The sequence below is a fragment of the Rattus norvegicus genome, chromosome 1, assembly GCF_036323735.1.
Source record: "Rattus norvegicus strain BN/NHsdMcwi chromosome 1, GRCr8, whole genome shotgun sequence".
In the NCBI taxonomy this organism is placed as follows: domain Eukaryota; kingdom Metazoa; phylum Chordata; class Mammalia; order Rodentia; family Muridae; genus Rattus; species Rattus norvegicus.
Genome location: NC_086019.1, coordinates 170,125,361 through 170,143,819, shown reverse-complemented (window position 1 = coordinate 170,143,819; position 18,459 = coordinate 170,125,361). Strand labels below are relative to the sequence as shown.

The 18,459-nt window shown below is 38.0% G+C and overlaps 1 protein-coding gene across 1 annotated transcript; it reads right to left on the bottom strand.

Moving 5' to 3' along the window:
- Positions 1-241: 241 nt before the first annotated feature.
- Olr220 (olfactory receptor 220) lies at positions 242-1,165 on the bottom strand. The gene has a single exon (NM_001000552.2). The coding sequence runs from the start codon at positions 1,163-1,165 to the stop codon at positions 242-244; it is 924 nt and encodes a 307-aa protein (NP_001000552.2).
- Between the last annotated feature and the right edge of the window lie 17,294 nt (positions 1,166-18,459).

The following is an 18,459-nucleotide window of genomic DNA, read 5'->3' as shown; positions in this document are numbered from 1 at the left end:
TTTCTTTTTTCCTCCCTGCTTATGCCCACATCTCTTCACTAATTTCTTTTAACTGATAATTTTTTTAACGTTAATTTCTTTCACAGAGCTATCAAGCAGAGATAAATATAGGAAAATAAAGGAACTAAAAGAAAAGAGTAAAGGAAGGAAAACATTATTTTAAAAGCACAAAACCAAAACAACAGAAACTTTTTTTCTACTCATACAATGGTTATCTAAATCATGACATACTCCAAACATGTTATTTTGTAGTTATTCTCCTGAGAGCCCCCTTGACATCCTTGTTTCTCAGGCTGTAAATAATGGGGTTCAGCATCGGGGTCACTGCTGAGTAGAACACTGAAATCATTTTATCCTTTTCATTCATTATCTTGGAGTTGGGCCTCATGTAGGCAAATATTCCTGAGCCATAGAAGAGAACAACGACAATGAGGTGGGAGCCACAGGTAGAGAAGACCTTGAGCCTACCCTCCCCTGACTGCATCTGGATCACAGTAGAGACAATGTTCCAGTAGGAGGTGAGGATGAGGGAGACAGGTGCTAGGAGGATTACCACGCCCATTGCAAAGATGGCCATTTCTGTGCTGTAGGTATCTGCTGAAGCCAGCTTCAGGAGGGCAGGAGGCTCACAGAAAAAGTGGTTAATGACATTATTTCCTCGGTAAGGAAGACGCAATGTGAATGTGGTATCCACCAAGGACACAAACGCACCACTGGCCCAGGACCCTGCAGCCAGCTGGACACATACCCAGTGTGTCATGATGGTGGAGTAGTGCAGAGGCTTGCAGACAGCCACATAGCGGTCATAGGACATCACTGCTAGCAGCGCACACTCTGTGCATCCTACCAGAAGCAACACGACTATCTGTGTGGAGCATCCAGCAAAAGAAATGGTCTTCCTCTTCACCAGGAAGTGCACAAGCACCTGGGGCACTGTGGTAGTAGAGAAGCAGAGATCAGCAAAGGACAGGTTTCTAAGGAAAAAGTACATGGGGGTGTGGAGTCTGGGGTCTGAGTGGATGAGCACGACGATCAGCAGGTTTCCCAGCACAGTGAGCAGGTAGATGAGGAGGAAGAGGAAGAAGAGCAGGACTTGGGTCTGTGGATCCTGTGAGAGGCCCAGGAAGATGAATTCTGTCACAGAAGTTCCGTTCTCTTCACCCATGAATGGTTGTTTATATCTGTAGAAGAGTGTCAAGTAGAAAGTAACACATATATCAGTCATTGCAGAACAGTGGGAGCAATTTATACTTTTGTCAATCATAGAAACAGGCCACTGATTTCTTTCTGTTCATAGTTTCTATATTCTAAAATACTAAAATTTTGTTTTCTCCACTAATTATAATAATTTAAAACCAAAGCGTATTTTTTCATTACATTAATATTTTAGCAACACCAGTCAGAAACAATCAGTCTTAATATACTACATGACCAAACCTCATCTGGTTCAGCAACTCCATTCTGAAAAGTCTGTAGGAAGTCTGATATGACTTTAACTAGCTATATCTTATGCTGTGACCTTTATAACATTTAATAATCTTGCTCATTAATTGTATCTATAAGATCATTCTCAAGAACCATTTTGCCAAGATTGAAAACGTAGGGAGGAATTGTATTCTGTGATTCTGATCATTGTCCTCATTTTGTCAAATAAAGAATACATCAGTTAAAATGTTATAGGACAGCCAAAGTTACAAAAAGAAACCTATTTCAAAAACCAAAAATTTAAAGTATTTGCAAATATACCCAAGAGAAATTTGGATTATTCTTAATTGATAATAAAAATCAGTAACAAATACACAAAACTCCATAGAAAATATAACAAGATTAAAACCATTTGCAAAAATAGGTAAAGTTATACATAGAGTATGAATCAAAATGTCTACTAAACCAACCAAAAAAAAATCTGATATGATGTTTTGCCTCTTGGGTACAAATTTAAATGATGCAATTTCCAACTATTACAGGAAGATAATTGTATGAAATATTAAGTAAAAAGCAAATGTTTTCACTTTTTTATATGTCATGTCACTTAAATTTTTACATGATATGTGACTGGATGTGTTTGTGTGTGTGTGCATTTATTTTACAGGCATTTCTACTATAGTGAGTATCTAATGACCACAAACAGCTACTAGTTGCTGGAAAGCAGAATAACTCTTTAACTAGTATTAGGTCTCTACACCTCTATTGCTTTGTTTAAATCCTGGCTTCTCTAGTCTTTCTGCTCAATCAATGGACATGAGTTCAAACCCCAGCACTCACATTATCATTTTTTTTATTATTCCCACAGGCTTTTTTTCTTTATTGAGTATTTCTTATTTACATTTCTTTTTTTTTATTAACTTGAGTATTTCTTATATACATTTCGAGTGTTATTCCCTTTCCCGATTTCCGGGCAAACATCCCCCTCCCCCCTCCCCTTCTTTATGGGTCTTCCCCTCCCCATCCTCCCCCCATTGCCGCCCTCCCCCCAACAATCTAGTTCACTGGGGGTTCAGTCTTAGCAGGACCCAGGGCTTCCCTTTCCACTGGTGCTCTTACTAGGATATTCATTGCTACTTATGAGGTCAGAGTCCAGGGTCAGTCCATGTATAGTCTTTAGGTAGTGGCTTAGTCCCTGGAAGCTCTGGTTTACAACTACCTGTAACACCAGATCCAACAGAACTGGAACCCTTTCCGGCTTCCCTGGACATTCTCATACATGTAGTAAACACACACACACACACACACACACACACACACACACACACACACACACACACAAACACCCAAACACACATACACACATACAAATAAATAAATAATAAAAATATAAATAAGAGTTTCAATCCTAGTTTATGTAGTTCATGTGTAGTCAACAGCAAATTAACTAATTTGCTTTACTCAGTTTTGTAAAGTAGTAACTCAAATAACTTAAATTATACTTATCTAGTAATGTTGATATAAAGGTTCATAAAATATAGGATTTAAAGAATTAAGGACAATAATGAGTTGTTCACCATATTATAGAACACCTCAATGTAATAATAGGATTATACTTAACAGGCACACATGTTTACAATCCCAACACTTGAGAAACAGAGGCTTATGGATCTCTGTGAATCCAAGGCTAGCCTGGTTTAAGTAATAAATTCCACGCCAAGTCTTCATAGTGAGATCCTGTGCCAAAACAATCAGTAACAATGACAACAACAACAGGATTATGGTCTAGATACTGTTGTTATTGCAACATGAGGAAAACAGGTGCAAGTGTGCCATGAGTGAGGCTGATTCACTGTGTTTGGCATGGGATGAGGATTATTTTCATCATTTGCTTTCCCCTTTTGCATTCCTTAGTTTCTATTGATCCCTTGAGAGCAGAAGTATGTTAACAGAAAAATTCTCAGTCATGGTTAAGAGCAGTAAGGCAGAACTGAAGACCTCATTGTACATGTAATGACCAGCAAAGGAGGTCTTATTTAACCAGTGTTCTCTCTATTTTTCAAACTCTGCTTTAATATGAGTAGTTTAAGGTCTATAAAAATTTGGAAGACCACAAAACAAAACTGTAAGAGCCAAATAGTAAGATTCCAGCAGTTATAAATTTAGATTAGGTGATCATTTAATTTACTAATTTGACTGTGATAAAACATACTGTTTAAACACTGCTCTGGTGTGGCAATTCAGAGAAATTAATATTTTTATAAAGGTTGAAATCAGAAGCTTTCTTCCAAAGTTAGAACTAAAAGATTAAATAACTACATTATGGAAACTTGGAAAATTATTATCAGGCTACAACAAAACAGTTGTGTTCAGGTCTGGTCAATCTACAGAGAACATTTGGTTAGCAGTGGTGACCCTTGGGAAGTGGGATTCTAGGGAATCAGGGAAAATGGTACTCTTTTATGATTAAAGTGTATTAATTTATTTATTTTCCAATTAAGCCTATAATTTCTATCCAAAGAGATAAAATAAGAATTCAAAATTATTGAATCTATTAAGTAAAACATGAATGTATCAAAGACCAGCTCTGACATTGAGATAATCAAAGAAGGCACCAAAAACTGATGACTTCTGGCAATTTAAACTCTTCCTCCTCCTCCTCCTCCTCCTCCTCCTCCTCCTCCTCCTCCTCCTCCTCCTCCTCCTCCTCCTCCTCCTCTTCTTCTCTATTTTTGGGACCAAAACCTGATGGTTTCTGACAGTTTAACTCTTTCTCTCTCTGGGGCCTTCTTGCATGAATGAATTAGAATACAGAAAATATAAACTCAGAATGAAAATAGTGATAGAGTTCTGCAAAAGCAGAGAAACCACATATTTGATTAGCCCTGAAGTCATAAAAGGCTGCTTAAGAGTTAGGTCAATCCTCGCAGGGAAACAAATAACCCTATTAAAAATGGGGTTCAGAGCTAAACAAAGAATTCACAGCTGAGGAATGCCGAATGGCTGAGAAACACCTAAAGAAATGTTCAACATCTTTAGTCATAAGGGAAATGCAAATCAAAACAACCCTGAGATTTCACCTCACACCAGTGAGAATGGCTAAGATCAAAAACTCAGGTGACAGCAGATGCTGGCGAGGATGTGGAGAAAGAGGAACACTCCTCCATTGTTGGTGGGATTGCAGACTGGTAAAACCATTCTGGAAATCAGTCTGGAGGTTCCTCAGAAAATTGGACATTGAACTGCCTGAGGATCCAGCTATACCTCTCTTGGGCATATACCCAAAAGATGCCTCAACATATAAAAGAGACACGTGCTCCACTATGTTCATTGCAGCCTTATTTATAATAGCCAGAAACTGGAAAGAACCCAGATGCCCTTCAACAGAGGAATGGATACAGAAAATGTGGTACATCTACACAATGGAATATTACTCAGCTATCAAAAACAACGAGTTTGTGAAATTCGTAGGCAAATGGTTGGAACTGGAAAATATCATCCTGAGTGAGCTAACCCAATCACAGAAAGACATACATGGTATGCACTCATTGATAAGTGGCTATTAGCCCAAATGCTTGAATTACCCTAGATCCCTAGAACAAACGAAACTCAAGACGGATGATCAAAAGGTGAATGCTTCACTCCTTCTTTAAATGAGGAAAAAGAATACCCTTGGCAGGGAAGGGAGAGGCAAAGATTAAAACAGAGACTGAAGGAACACCCATTCAGAGCCTGCCCCACATGTGGCCCATACATATAGAGCCACCCAATTAGACAAGATGGATGAAGCAAAGAAGTGCAGACCGACAGGAGCCGGAGGTAGATTGCTCCTGAGAGACACAGCCAGAATACAGCAAATACAGAGGCGAATGCCAGCAGCAAACCACTGAACTGAGAATAGGACCCCCGTTGAAGGAATCAGAGAAAGAACTGGAAGAGCTTGAAGGGGCTCGAGACCCCAAAAGTACAACAATGCCAAGCAACCAGAGCTTCCAGGGACTAAGCCACTACCTAAAGACTATACATGGACTGACCCTGGACTCTGACCCCATAGGTAGCAATGAATATCCTAGTAAGAGCACCAGTGGAAGGGGAAGCCCTGGGTCCTGCTAAGACTGAACCCCCAGTGAACTAGATTGTGTTGGGGAGGGCGGCAATGGGGGGAGGGTTGGGAGGGGAACACCCATACGGAAGGGGAGGGGGGAGGGGGATGTTTGCCCGGAAACCGGGAAAGGGAATAACACTCGAAATGTATATAAGAAATACTCAAGTTAATAAAAAAAAAAGAGTTAGGTCAATCCTAAAAATAGCATTTTCCATAAGCCAGAAAACTCATGTTATTAACTAATTCATAGTAGGATGATTAATTAGTCAGCAAAGAAATGTCTCAACAAAAATTTATACAGAGTAAATATTCCAGAGACATTTAGAGTCTTTGTTCATTAAATGCACATAGGCATATATATATATATATATATATATATATATATATATATATATATATATATACAATCCTAAGCATTTTAAAGGAAGGTTGTTAATTCTTTAATTCTTATCTTCAGACAATATCCACAGTGAAAAAATACTACATTTCCTTTACATTTTATAAAAGCCTCTGCTAAAAAAATTCTCTCCAATTCTCTAATTCTTTAGGCTTTGCAGGAACATTCTGGCCCCTTTGGATTTTTCTAATGTAGTTAGAGTCTACGTAAATGCTATCTAAGGTTTTTTGATCATTAGTTTTTTATTGTCTATAAAAGGACAATACAAATATTTCTTAATATAATTTTAAGAGTAGTTTAACTTTTTTTTTACATGATTCTAGGCTGCACTACTGTTTTAGAATTCTGAAACATCTATAATTTAATAACACAATTTGAATTTCAAGATTCCCTGCACATACGGTTTAATAGAAATAAGTTGAGTAAAAACATAAGGAAGCTCAGGCTAGCACTACCACATTAACTTGCTGATTCTACGAGAACGATGTTCAAGAAGAGGAGGAATCTGAATCAGAGGATGGAGAAATCTTGACTTTCGGACACCAGGATAGATTGCCAGTTATGTAGAACTAATAGATTGTCCGCCACATCTCAGAGAAGAATGGGCGTTGAGTTTGTCCAAGGACAAGGGCAGGGCTGCAGCCTGTTCACCAACATCAGCAGACATACAGATTCTCTGAGCATCAGGGAAACTGGATCTCCTACCAGTATCTCTAGGACCAGAACCTCAAGTACACATCCCTGTCGCCTTTCAACGACCAAATTCAAATAGTGAAAGAAAAAGACACACTGAGTCAAGGAGGAAGAGGATAACATAGAACTTAGCTTCCAGAGCCACTGACAGACAGTGGCTATCCACACTCTTTGTAGTTACTCTGGTACCTTTAATCAAGACTTAACCATACCCAGAAAAGCCTCAGAATAAGGTTCATGAAGATCACCTCTTCTCTCCAGAGACCCATAGAAACAAAAGTGCAAATGAAAGCCTCTAACTATTTGAAAAAATCATAGACTGATTGAAGAACTCACCCCTTAGAAGCTTCCCCACTCTCACCTGTAGCAATAGAAGGAGCAAAATGTATAAACACAGAGCAGTGAGCCTAGTAAAAAAATAAAGGAAAAAGTAGTTTCTGTATCCTCGGAGTTCTTTTCCTAATAAATGAACTCCATGGGCATCTCCCAAACATGCTGAGGCTGGGGCATCGTCTGGGCTGTGAGTCTTACTTGGTCCTGATACAGGGAGTGCTGGTGTATGACAGAATCTAATCCCAAATCTATTGAAAAACTACCACCCTGGGTCTGAAAGATTTTCCTAGAGGAAGTTTTCAAATCTGAGGTCATAGAGCTATTCTAAATAATAGTACTCTCTAGAGTAATTAGAGTGGTTAACTTGAAATATCTACAATAAGAGAACATGTGGGTATTAAAAATTATAATCTCTTGGGGGCTAAAACAATGGCTCAGAGGCTAAGAGCATTGACTACTCTTCCAGAGATCCTGATTTCATTTCCCAACAACCACCTGGCTAATGACCATCTATAGAAGGGTCTGATGTCCTCTTCTGGCATGCTGCTGTACATGCTAAGGGAACATTCATATATACTAAACACATACATATCTACATACATGAATTAAACAAACTTTTTTTTTTGGTTCTTTTTTTCGGAGCTGGGGACCGAACCCAGGGCCTTGCGCTTCCTAGGTAAGCGCTCTACCACTGAGCTAAATCCCCAGCCCCTAAACAAACTTTTTTAAAGATCAAAAGAACATTGCACCACACACATAGTTGGAGACTTCAACATCCCAATCTTATCAATGGACAGATCATGGAAACAGAAAATAAACAGAGACACAATGAAACTAACAGAAGTTATGAACCAAATGGATTTAACAGATATCTATAGAACATTTCATTCTCAAACAAAAGAATTTATCTTCTTCTCAGCACTTCATGATACCTTCTCCAAAATTGACCATATAATTGGTCACAAAACAAGATTGATTATACAGATACAATAAGATTAAAATAATCTCATGTATCCTATCAGATCACCACTGACTAAGGCTGGTCTTCAGTAACAGCAAAAACAACAGCCCACATACACATGGAAGCTGAACAACACTCTACTCAATGATAACTGGGTCAAGGAAGAAAGAAAGAAAGAAATTAAGACTTCTTAGAATTTAATGAAAATGAAGGCACAACATACCTAAACTTTTGGGATACATGAAAGCAGTGCTAAGAGGAAAACTAATAGCTATGAGTGCCTCAAAAAAGAAACTGGAGAGAGCACACACTAACAGCTTGACAGGACATCTGAAAACTCTAGAACAAAAAGAAGTAAATGCACCCAAGTTGAGTATGTGGCAGAAAATAATCAAACTGAGAGCTGAAATCACCCAAGTAGAAACAAAAGGAACTATGCAAAGAATCAACAAACCAGGAGTTGGTTCTTTGAGAAAATCAACAAGATAGTATTTTCTCAGAGGTATACCTCAGTATTATATGTTCTTAGGTACCACACCAACACATCTTAGTCACTCCATGGAGATGTGAAGTCTCCAAATAAGAACTGATAATACACGGAGAATTCTCAACGTTGATAATGTAAAGGATAGTGAAAGGAAATTTTTATCTCTGAGTATTAATCTCTCTATGGAGCAATTCTCTGATCTCCACATATACCAAGATCCATGAATATTTGTGTATCTTATGTAATTAACTCATATTTACACATAATCCATGCACACATTCCATCTAATTTAAAAATTTTCAGTGATTGTTTATAATACATAACAATCTTCATGTGTTTGGGACAAGTATAATTAAAAACTAAGTTCAATTTGGTGGTGAAACTATGGATATATAACATGGAGACAGGAGAAGCAGGCTACAAATTGTTCAGCTTCTAGACAAATGGAATTGCATCCTGTATGGGATATCAACATCTGTCTGCATTTGTGTCAAGACTGCAGTTACCTTCTGCTCAGATGGAAAAATCATACTAGAAACAAACAACCAGATGTCCTGAGCATTGGAATGGAGACTTCACTATCACTGCTGAAACATATCAGAAGGGGAGTCAGGTCATCATACAACATACATCCAAATGAATATGAAACACAATGAAAGCAGTGCTAAGAGAAAAACTCATAGCTATGAGTGCCTCCAAAAAAGAAACTGGAGAGAGCATACACTAGCAGCTTGACAGCACACCCAAGAACACTAGAACAAAAAGGACTAGATAAACCATCTAAACAGTCACATAACTCCTAAAGAAAAGCATTCATAAAAAGTATCCCAACCAAAAAGAGCCCAGGACCAGATGGGTTTAGTGTAGAATTCTATCAGACTTTCAAGAAAGACCTAATACCCTTCAAACTACTTCCCAAAATAGGAACAGAAGGAACCCTACCCAATTGAAGTCACAATTATGCTGATACCTCAACAACACAAAGACCCAACAAAGAAAAAGAACTTCAGACCAATTTCTCTTATGAATACCAATGCAAAAATACTAAATAAAATTCACACAAACCAAATTCAAGAACACATCAAAACGATCATCATGATCAAGAGGGTTCATCCCTGGGATATAGAGATGGTTCAATATACAGAAATCCATAAATGCAATCCACTATCTAAACAAACTCAAAGAAAAAAAAACCACATGGTGATCTCATCAGATGCTAAGAAAGCATTTGACAAAATTCGACACCACTTCATGTTAAAAGTCTTTGAAAGATCAGGAATTAAAGGCCCATACCTAAACGTAGTAAAAGCAATATACAGCAAACCAGTAGTCAACATTAAACTGAATGGAGAGAAATTTGAAGCAATGCCACTAAAATCAAGAACTAGACAAAGTTGCCCACTCTCTCCCTACCTATCCAATATAGTACTTGAAATCCTAGCCAGAGCAATCAGACAGCAAAAGGAGGTAAAAGTGATACAAATTGGAAAGGAAGAAGACAAAATATCACTATTTGCAGATGTTAGTATACATAAGTGACTCCAAAAATTCTACCAGAAACTCCAAACCCTGATTTAACAACTTCAGCAAAGTGGCTGGTTGAAAATTAACTCAAACAAATCAGTAGCCTTCTTCTACTCAAAGGATAAACAGGCTGAGAAAGAAATTAGGGAAATGACATCCTTTGCAAGTCACAAATAACATAAAATACCTCGGTGTGACTCTAACCAAGCAAGTGAAAGATCTGTATGACAAGAATTTCATGTCTTTGAAGAAAGAATTCAAGGAAAATTTCAGAAGATGGAAAGTTCTCACATGCTCATGGACATGCAGGGTTAATACTGTAAAAATGGCCATCTTCCTACAAACAATCTACAGATATAATGCAATCCTCATCAAAATTCCAACTTATTTTTCACAGATTTAAAAAGAGCAATTTGCAAATTCATTTGGAATAACAAAAAACCCGGGATAGCAAAAACTATTCTCAACAATAAAAGAAATTCTGGAAGAATTAGCATTCCTGACTTAAATATTTCTGATGCCATGAAGTTCAAACTGACAGGAGCCTCATATAGGTGTCTCCTGGAGACACTCTGCCAGAGCATGACAAATATAGAGGCAGATGCTGGCAGCCAACCATTGAAATGAGAACGGGGTCTCAATGGAGGAGATAGAGAAATGATTGAAAGAGCTGAATGGGTTTGCAACCCCATAAGAACAACAATACCAACCAACCAGAGCTCCCAGGGACTAAGCCGCCATTCAAAGATTACAGACCCATAGCTCCAGCTGCATATGTAGAAGTAAATGAACTTGTTGGGCATCAATTTCAGGGAAGTCCTTGGTCCTGCCAAAGCCAGATGCCTCAGTGTGGGGGAATATAAGGGTGAGGAGGCAGTAAGGGGTGGATGGTTGGGTGGGGAACACCCTCATAGAAGAAGGAGAGGAGGAATGGGGTAGGGGAATTATGGACAGGAAAACAGGAAATGAGATTGCTTTTGAAATGTCAATAAAAAATATTCAATTTTTAAAAAAAAAGAAAATAAATCTGCTGCAGTACCCCTAATCAGCAAGAGAGAGAGAGAGAGAGAGAGAGAGAGAGAGAGAGAGAGAAACTGCTGATTTCTTTGCTTTCCCAATTAGTTTTTCAGCCTCCTGCATCAGTCATGAGATAAGATAGGCTGAGTTGGTTTGCTTCACTTTTCGTCACACAGCCTAAATGCTTTAACACCTTACCACCTTCTCTGATTTTCCATTACTGCACTTCTTTCTCAGACCTCACCTCTGAGCTATGGCATACTCTCCCATGACTGCTTTTATTAAAGTTCCATTTGTTTCCTCTTATCACTTTCTGTACAACACAGAAAATAATTTGACAAACGTGTCAGTATGCCTTTGGTAATTAAAGTGGAATAAATCATATCCTCTTTTCACAGACATGGTTTAAAAATCACCAGTGAACTCATAAAATTGCAACGTTTCTCTAAGACAAAGGACACTGTCAATAGGACAAAACAGCAATCAACAGGTTGGGAAAAGGTCTTTACCAATATTACATCTGATAGAGGACTAATATCTAATATATACAAAGAATTCAAGAAGATAGACTCCAGAGAATCAAATAATCCTATTAAAAATAGGGTACAGAGCTAAATAAAGAATGTTCAACTGGGAAATATTGAATTGCTCAGAAGTACCTAAAGAATTGTTCAATATTTTAGTCTTCAGGGAAATGCAAATCAAAACAATCCTGAGATTTAGCCTCACACCAGTTAGAATGACTAAGTTCAAAAACTCAAGTGAGAGTAGGTGCTGGGGAGGATGTGGAAAAATAGGAATGCTCCTTCATTGATGGTGAGATTGCAAACTGGTGCAACCACTCTGGAAATCAGTCTGGAGGTTCCTCAGAAAATTGGACATAGTTCTACCTGAGAACCAAGCTATACCACCCCTGGGCCCAAAAGATGCTCCAACAAATAATAAGGACACATGCTCCACTATGTTCAGAGCAGCCTTATTTATAATAGGCAGATGCCCAGATCTCCTTCAACAGAGGAATGGATACAGATAATCGGATATATTTATTCAATGGAGAATTACTCAGCTAATAAAAACAATGACTACATGAAATTCTTAGGCAAATAGATAGAACTAGAAAATAACCTGAATGAGGTAAACCAGTCACAAAAGAACACACATGGTATGCACTGACTGATAAGTGGATATTGGCTCAAAAGTTTGGAATACCTAAGAAAAAATTCACAGCTCATATGAAGTTCAAGAAGAAGGAAGACCAAAATGTGGATGCTTCATTCCTTCTTAGAAGGGAGAACAAAATACTCATATGTTGAAATACAGGCACAAAGAATGTAGCAGGGACTAAAGAAAAGGTCATCCACAGACTGCTCCACCTGGAGATCCATCCCATATGCAGCTACCAAACTCAGTCACTATTGCTAAGGCCAAGAAGTACTTGCTGACAGGAGCCAGATATGGGTGTCCCCTGAGAGGCTCTGCCAGAGCCCTCCTGATACAGATCAGGATGTTTGCACCTAACCATTGGACTGAACAAGAGAACCCCAATGGAAGAGTTAGAGAAAAGACTAAAGTCAGCTGAATGGGATTGCAACATCGTAGGAAGAACAACAATATCTACCAATTAGACCCTACCAGTGCTCCCAGGGACTAAACCATCAACTAATAAGTACACATGGAGGGACACATGACTCCAGACCCATAGTAGCAGATGATGTCATTGTTCAGCATCAATAGGAGGAAAAGCCCTTGGTCCTGTGAAGGCTCATTTCCCCAGTATAGGGGAATGTCAGGGCGTTGAGGTTGGAGTGGGTGGGGAGGAGGGGGAGTATCCTCATAGAAGCAGGGGAATAGGGAAGGGGTGTTGGAGATGGGGGAAAGGGAATAACATTTGAAATGTTAATAGGTAAAATATCCAATAAAAATAAAATTAAAAAAATTAACAGTGGTTCCCATTCTTTCAGGTGTCTCTCTATTCTGCAAAGTGCTTCCATTGATTTACAGCAACTAGTTTGGTATATTTGTTAATTATTTTTTCACCTCATCGACTATATCTTTGATTTGAGCAATTATTTCTTAGATCCAACCACCAAAACACAGACAACACCATGTAAGTTTTGAATGATAATTAGACTAAATCATACCCAAGACTAGCTGCAAATATTTAAAACACATTTGTGACATTTCCAGTGTAGGGCCAGCCTATTTTTAAAATGTTTTCTTTTTTTTTCAGTGCTGAGGACCAAACCCAGGGCCTTGCACTTGCTAAGCAAGTGCTCTACCACTGAGTTAAATCCCCAACTCCTAAAATTTTAATATGCATTTATATCTTCAAGAAAAAATGAACGTGAAAAAGAAGAAAATATGAAAAAAGTAAATAATCCATTTCAAAAACTATTAAATGTAATGTTATAATTCATACATTGAATATTATTATATTTAATAGTTCTTGAACTATTAAATTAAACAGAGAAAATGGTTGTCAGGTTGTGGTAGAAATTTCTATGTTCTTCTAGTCATCAGAATGTAACACACTGATCTTAGCATGGTTCCAAGCCTCAGGCTATAGCATGAACAGGACTGACTTAAAGCTTGGGCCCTACAAAGTGGCATGTGGGGTCAGGTTCAAGAAAATGCTAGCTTTGATTTTCTCATTTTGTCTTTAAGTCTACATTGATCCCAAACACACTAATCCCCTTGGTCATAGATGACGAAATGAACAAGGCATAGTTATGCGTACTTGTAACCCCAGCACTCAGGAAGTTGAAGAAGGCAAATCATAAATTTGAATACAGACTATGCTGCACAGTGAGATCCTGTCTCAATAAAACTTAACAAACTGGAATCAATTAAACATTCAAAAAACCCAGAGTTTTGGACACTCCAATGTAAACTATTTCTTTTTAAAATTTTTTTGCAATATATATATATATATATATATATATATATATATATATATATACATTATCCTAGTCATGTTTTTCACCTCCCTAGTTGTGATTACCTCTCCATCTGCCCATCTTCAGCCCATTTTCCTCTCCTCCCCATCTCTAACAGGCAAACAAAGACAAGCAAACGAACCCAAACCTAACAAACCAATACCTGATCTCATGTGACTGTGTGTGAATGCACCTTCAAACATGCCTTGCTAATTACTACAGGCCATTTCTCATGTGCATATATAATATACACATCACACAATCTGACCATGATGGGGCAAACATTGCCGTGTTCTTGGTATTTTTACAATAATCTTTATTAGTTATGATCAACTGATATGTTCCATTATTACATTCCCATTGCACTTCAGTTCTATTTACCATCAGATTTCTCCACCTGCTTACTTCCCTCTCTTACTGATCTCTTACTCCCTCAAAATAGTTACCTTTCTGTCTCTGTCTCTGTCTCTGTCTCTGTCTCTGTCTCTCTCTCTCTCTCTCTCTCTCTCTCACACACACACACACACACAAAGATTTGCACATGTTAAGGTCTAGGTAAAACATTCTGGCTTAGATGGAATGTTAAAGCCTAGGTAACTGTTACCTGGCTAGCCTGCCATTTTGTGCTGTTACTAATATTATAAGGAAACTTTCTCATATGTTGTTTCTGCTGTTACCAGGAAACTTTCTCATTCCAAAGTTGATTACATATTCTGTTATGTTCTGTGCCCTTGGAAACCAATCACAATAGAAGTCAATAGAAGTGCTTTGTAGTTACCCACAATAAGCCTGAACCCGAACCAACAACCAAGTAGCACTTCTTGCACCTGTGTAGGATATTTACCTGCCTGGGACAGATCCCAATACAAGAGAGACATCTACATGTATTTAGAACAAAATTTCAATTTTGAGTAGAGGTTGAGTAAAGTTTAAGTTCCCAAAACTTCCCTGGGAAGTGACATCCTACTTGTCAGAAAGAGGTAAGTATGTCAGTAACTGACATACTAGTTGGCAAATTAAGACATGAATGTTAGACAAGTTCCATTCTGGTAGACAAGTTAAGAGATTAATGCCAGACAAAGCAAATCCCCTTACTCAACCAATGGCAATGGGATAAATATACAACAAAGATATGTTCCTAAACAAATCCCCCTATCCCTAAATCCTGGTTGGTGAAATTAGTTGGAACAAATGTTTGTAGATCTCAGGCTTATCTTGACTCAAGGTCATGGTTCAGCTTCCAAGCCTGAATCATGTCCATGATCCGTCCATCTTGGGGAGTGGCATTAAATAAACCATCCCTATGTGAGTGAGATCTTTGTCTGAGTGAGTGGTTTGTATGGCAATGCCCAGACCCCAACACACATGAAAGAAATCATTCAATATTTTATCTTCCTCCCTCTATTGCCATTTGCTGGTTTCCATAACATATTTTCAGTGCTGGTATTTCACCTTCTCAAATGACCTACACTCAAATTTAGTTTCTACATAGGACAGAACACATGTTATATTTGTCTTTCTGAGTCTGTCTTATTTCACTTAACAAATAATCTCTAGTTTTATACACTTTATCGAAAATGGCATACTTTCATCCTTTATGCCTGAGTAAAATTTCATTGTGTTTAATTGCAATGTTTTCTTCACCTATTCATCTGTTGATAGGTACCTAATCTAGTTTCTGTTCTTGGTTATTGCTAATGCATTTTAGATTTATACCTATAACACTTACCAAAATCTATAGGTCAACCAAACTAAACATGGTAGTATTGGTACCCTGACTTTCAGGCACAGCTTCATGAGTAAGGTATTCTATCTTCTGCTTGGGTAAAGCTAATAGCCATATTCCACTCTGTTTTCTAATTGATCCACTGAGGCCATTTTATTTACAGTATTTATGTTTGTTTCCAAATTCTTAATTTCCTTGTTGACATTTCTGACTTACTGCAGACTTTCCATTCCTGTTGATGACTTAACATCAGTTTGATGAGTCTTTATCGTTCTTGCTGACTTTTTTCCTCAATCATGGGCCAATTTAATGATTTCATTCATGTGCTAGTTTATACCCATTTCATATCATACATAGACCACTTTTAGTACTAAACTTTAATGATCTTCATCTACCATTTTGTACATCTTGTCATCTATAAATTTGTTAGTTGAGAGTTAAAAAGATCCTGTGAAGAAGTATCCTAAACAATACACTGAAGAAGCCCAGGATATCTTTGACTTACATAATGGACAACAAAGCAAATGATGGTATTGAGAGAATTAAAAGATAGAATAAAAACTTTAGATAATATTTTGAATATCCCAATCAAGAGCTGATTGCCCACAGAATTTTTGGATGCTGTATTTACATGACAAGCATCAGCATATGTGTGAAAACTGCTTGGTGGTATTTCCATTTTCCTTATATTTACCTTACAATTTTCCATTCCTTTGGATTTTTTGGTTGTTCATTTGTTTGTTCTTTGTTTTCAGTGAAACCACTTCCCTGACTTGTCTTGAATTCACAGTTGCTTGTTATATTAACATTTTATATAGGATTATTCAATTTGTCCATTCTCTTGTATTTCTTTTTTCATAAAGAATTCATTTTATTTTCAAACATTCTTATTGCTTCTTTTCCTTTTTAAAATTGAAAAACAAAACAGAAATTGAGAAATATCCCGAGTTTTACAAGTGACCTTGGTAAGCAAGTCAGTCCTGATAGAGGAAAGTTTGGAAAGATTTCATACAGATGAAGATATAGAACAATATTAACCAAACTGTTAATATAAACTATGAAGAGGAAAGCCAAACTCCATTACTTTTATTAGGTTATAATAAAAGTGTTCATGTATTACTTCAGATCGTGCTTTTAAGAAGATGTAGAAAAAATTATCCTGGAAGACTGTTTTTGAAGTTTTCAGTTCCACCTGTCTTCTGCCTGAGTTTCCAGTCCCCAGACAGAAGATGTTTGCCCATCAGAAATCAAAGCATTTACCCTCTACCAATCAGGTTTTAATGAAGTTAATTCTTTTGTTTATTTGTTTATTTATTTATTTCCATTTTTTAAAAATTGTGTGTAAATAAGATTTACGTTTCAAATATTATTCCCATTCCCGGTTTCCTGACCATCAGCCACTTAACTCCTCCCCTTCCCCTTCTGTAAGTGTGTTCTCCTCCCCATCCATGCCCCACGCCTCCAAAAATCCCCTACACCGGGGGTCCAGCCTTGGTAGGACCAAGGACTTCCTAACCCACTGGTGCCCCAACAAGGCTATTCACTGATACATATGCAGTTGGAGCCCAGGGTCAGTCCATGTGTAGACTATGGGTAGTGGTTTAGTCCCAAGAAGCTCTGGGTGGTTGGCATTGTTGTTCTTATAGGGTTGCAAGCCCCTTCAGCTCTTTCAATCCTCTCTAATTTCTCCAATGGGAGTCCCGTACTCATTTCAGTTGTTTGCTGCTAGAATTCACCCTCGTATTTGACAAGTTCTGTCTGTGTCTCTCAGGAGAGATCTATATCTGGTTCCTGTCAGCATGCACTTCTGAGCTTCATAATTCAACCATCTTATATAGTTTTGGTGGCTGTATGTGTATACACACACACACACACACACACACACACACACACACACACACACACGGGGCAGGTTCTGAATGGCCGTTCCTTCAGCCTCTGCTCTAAACTTTGCCTCCCTATACCCTCCTATGTATATTTTTGTTCCCCTTTTTAAGGAGTGAAACATCACTAGTTTGGTCATCCTTCTTGAGTTTCATGTGTTCCATGCACTGCATCTTGGGTAATTCAAGCACTTGGGCTAATATCCACATATCAATGAGTGCATACCATGTGTGTTTTTCTGTGATTGGGTTACCTCACTCAGGATGATATTTTCTAGTTCAATCCATTTGCCTATGAATTTCATGAAGTCATTTTTTTAATAGCTGAGTAGTACTCCCTTGTGCAGATGTACCACATTTTCTGTATCCATTCCTCTGTTAAAAGGCAGCTGGGTTCTTTCCAGCTTCTGACTATTATAAATAAGGCTGCTAAGAACAGAGTGGAGTATGTGCCTTTGTTGTATGCTGGCGCATCTTTTGGATATATATCCAGGAGAGGGATAGCTGGGTCCTCAGGTAGTGCAATGTCCAGTTTTCTGAGGAACCTCCAGACTGATAGCCACAGAGGTTGTACCAGTTTGCAATCCCACCAGCAATGGTGGAGTGTTCCTCTTTCTCCACATCCTCACCAGCATCTGCTGTCGCCTGAGTTTTTGATCTTAGCCATTCTGACTAGTGTGAGGTAGAATCTCAGAGTCATTTTGATTTGCATTTCCCTAATGAGTAGGATGTTGAACATTTCTTTAGATGCATCTCAGCCATTCTATATTCCTCAGCTGTGAATTCTTTGTTTAGTTCTGTACATCATTTTGTAATAGGGTTATTTGGCTCTCTGAAGTCTAACTTCGTGAGTTTTTGTATATTTTTGATATTAGCCCTCTATCCGAAATAGGATTGGTAAAGATCTTTTCCCAATATGTTAATTGCCATTTTGTCCTAATGACAGTGTCCTTTGCCTTACAGAAGCTTTGC

Excerpts from the sequence above, each read along its gene's own strand:
- Olr220 (NM_001000552.2), bottom strand. The coding sequence starts at position 1,165 with ATGGGTGAAGAGAACGGAACTTCTGTGACAGAATTCATCTTCCTGGGC.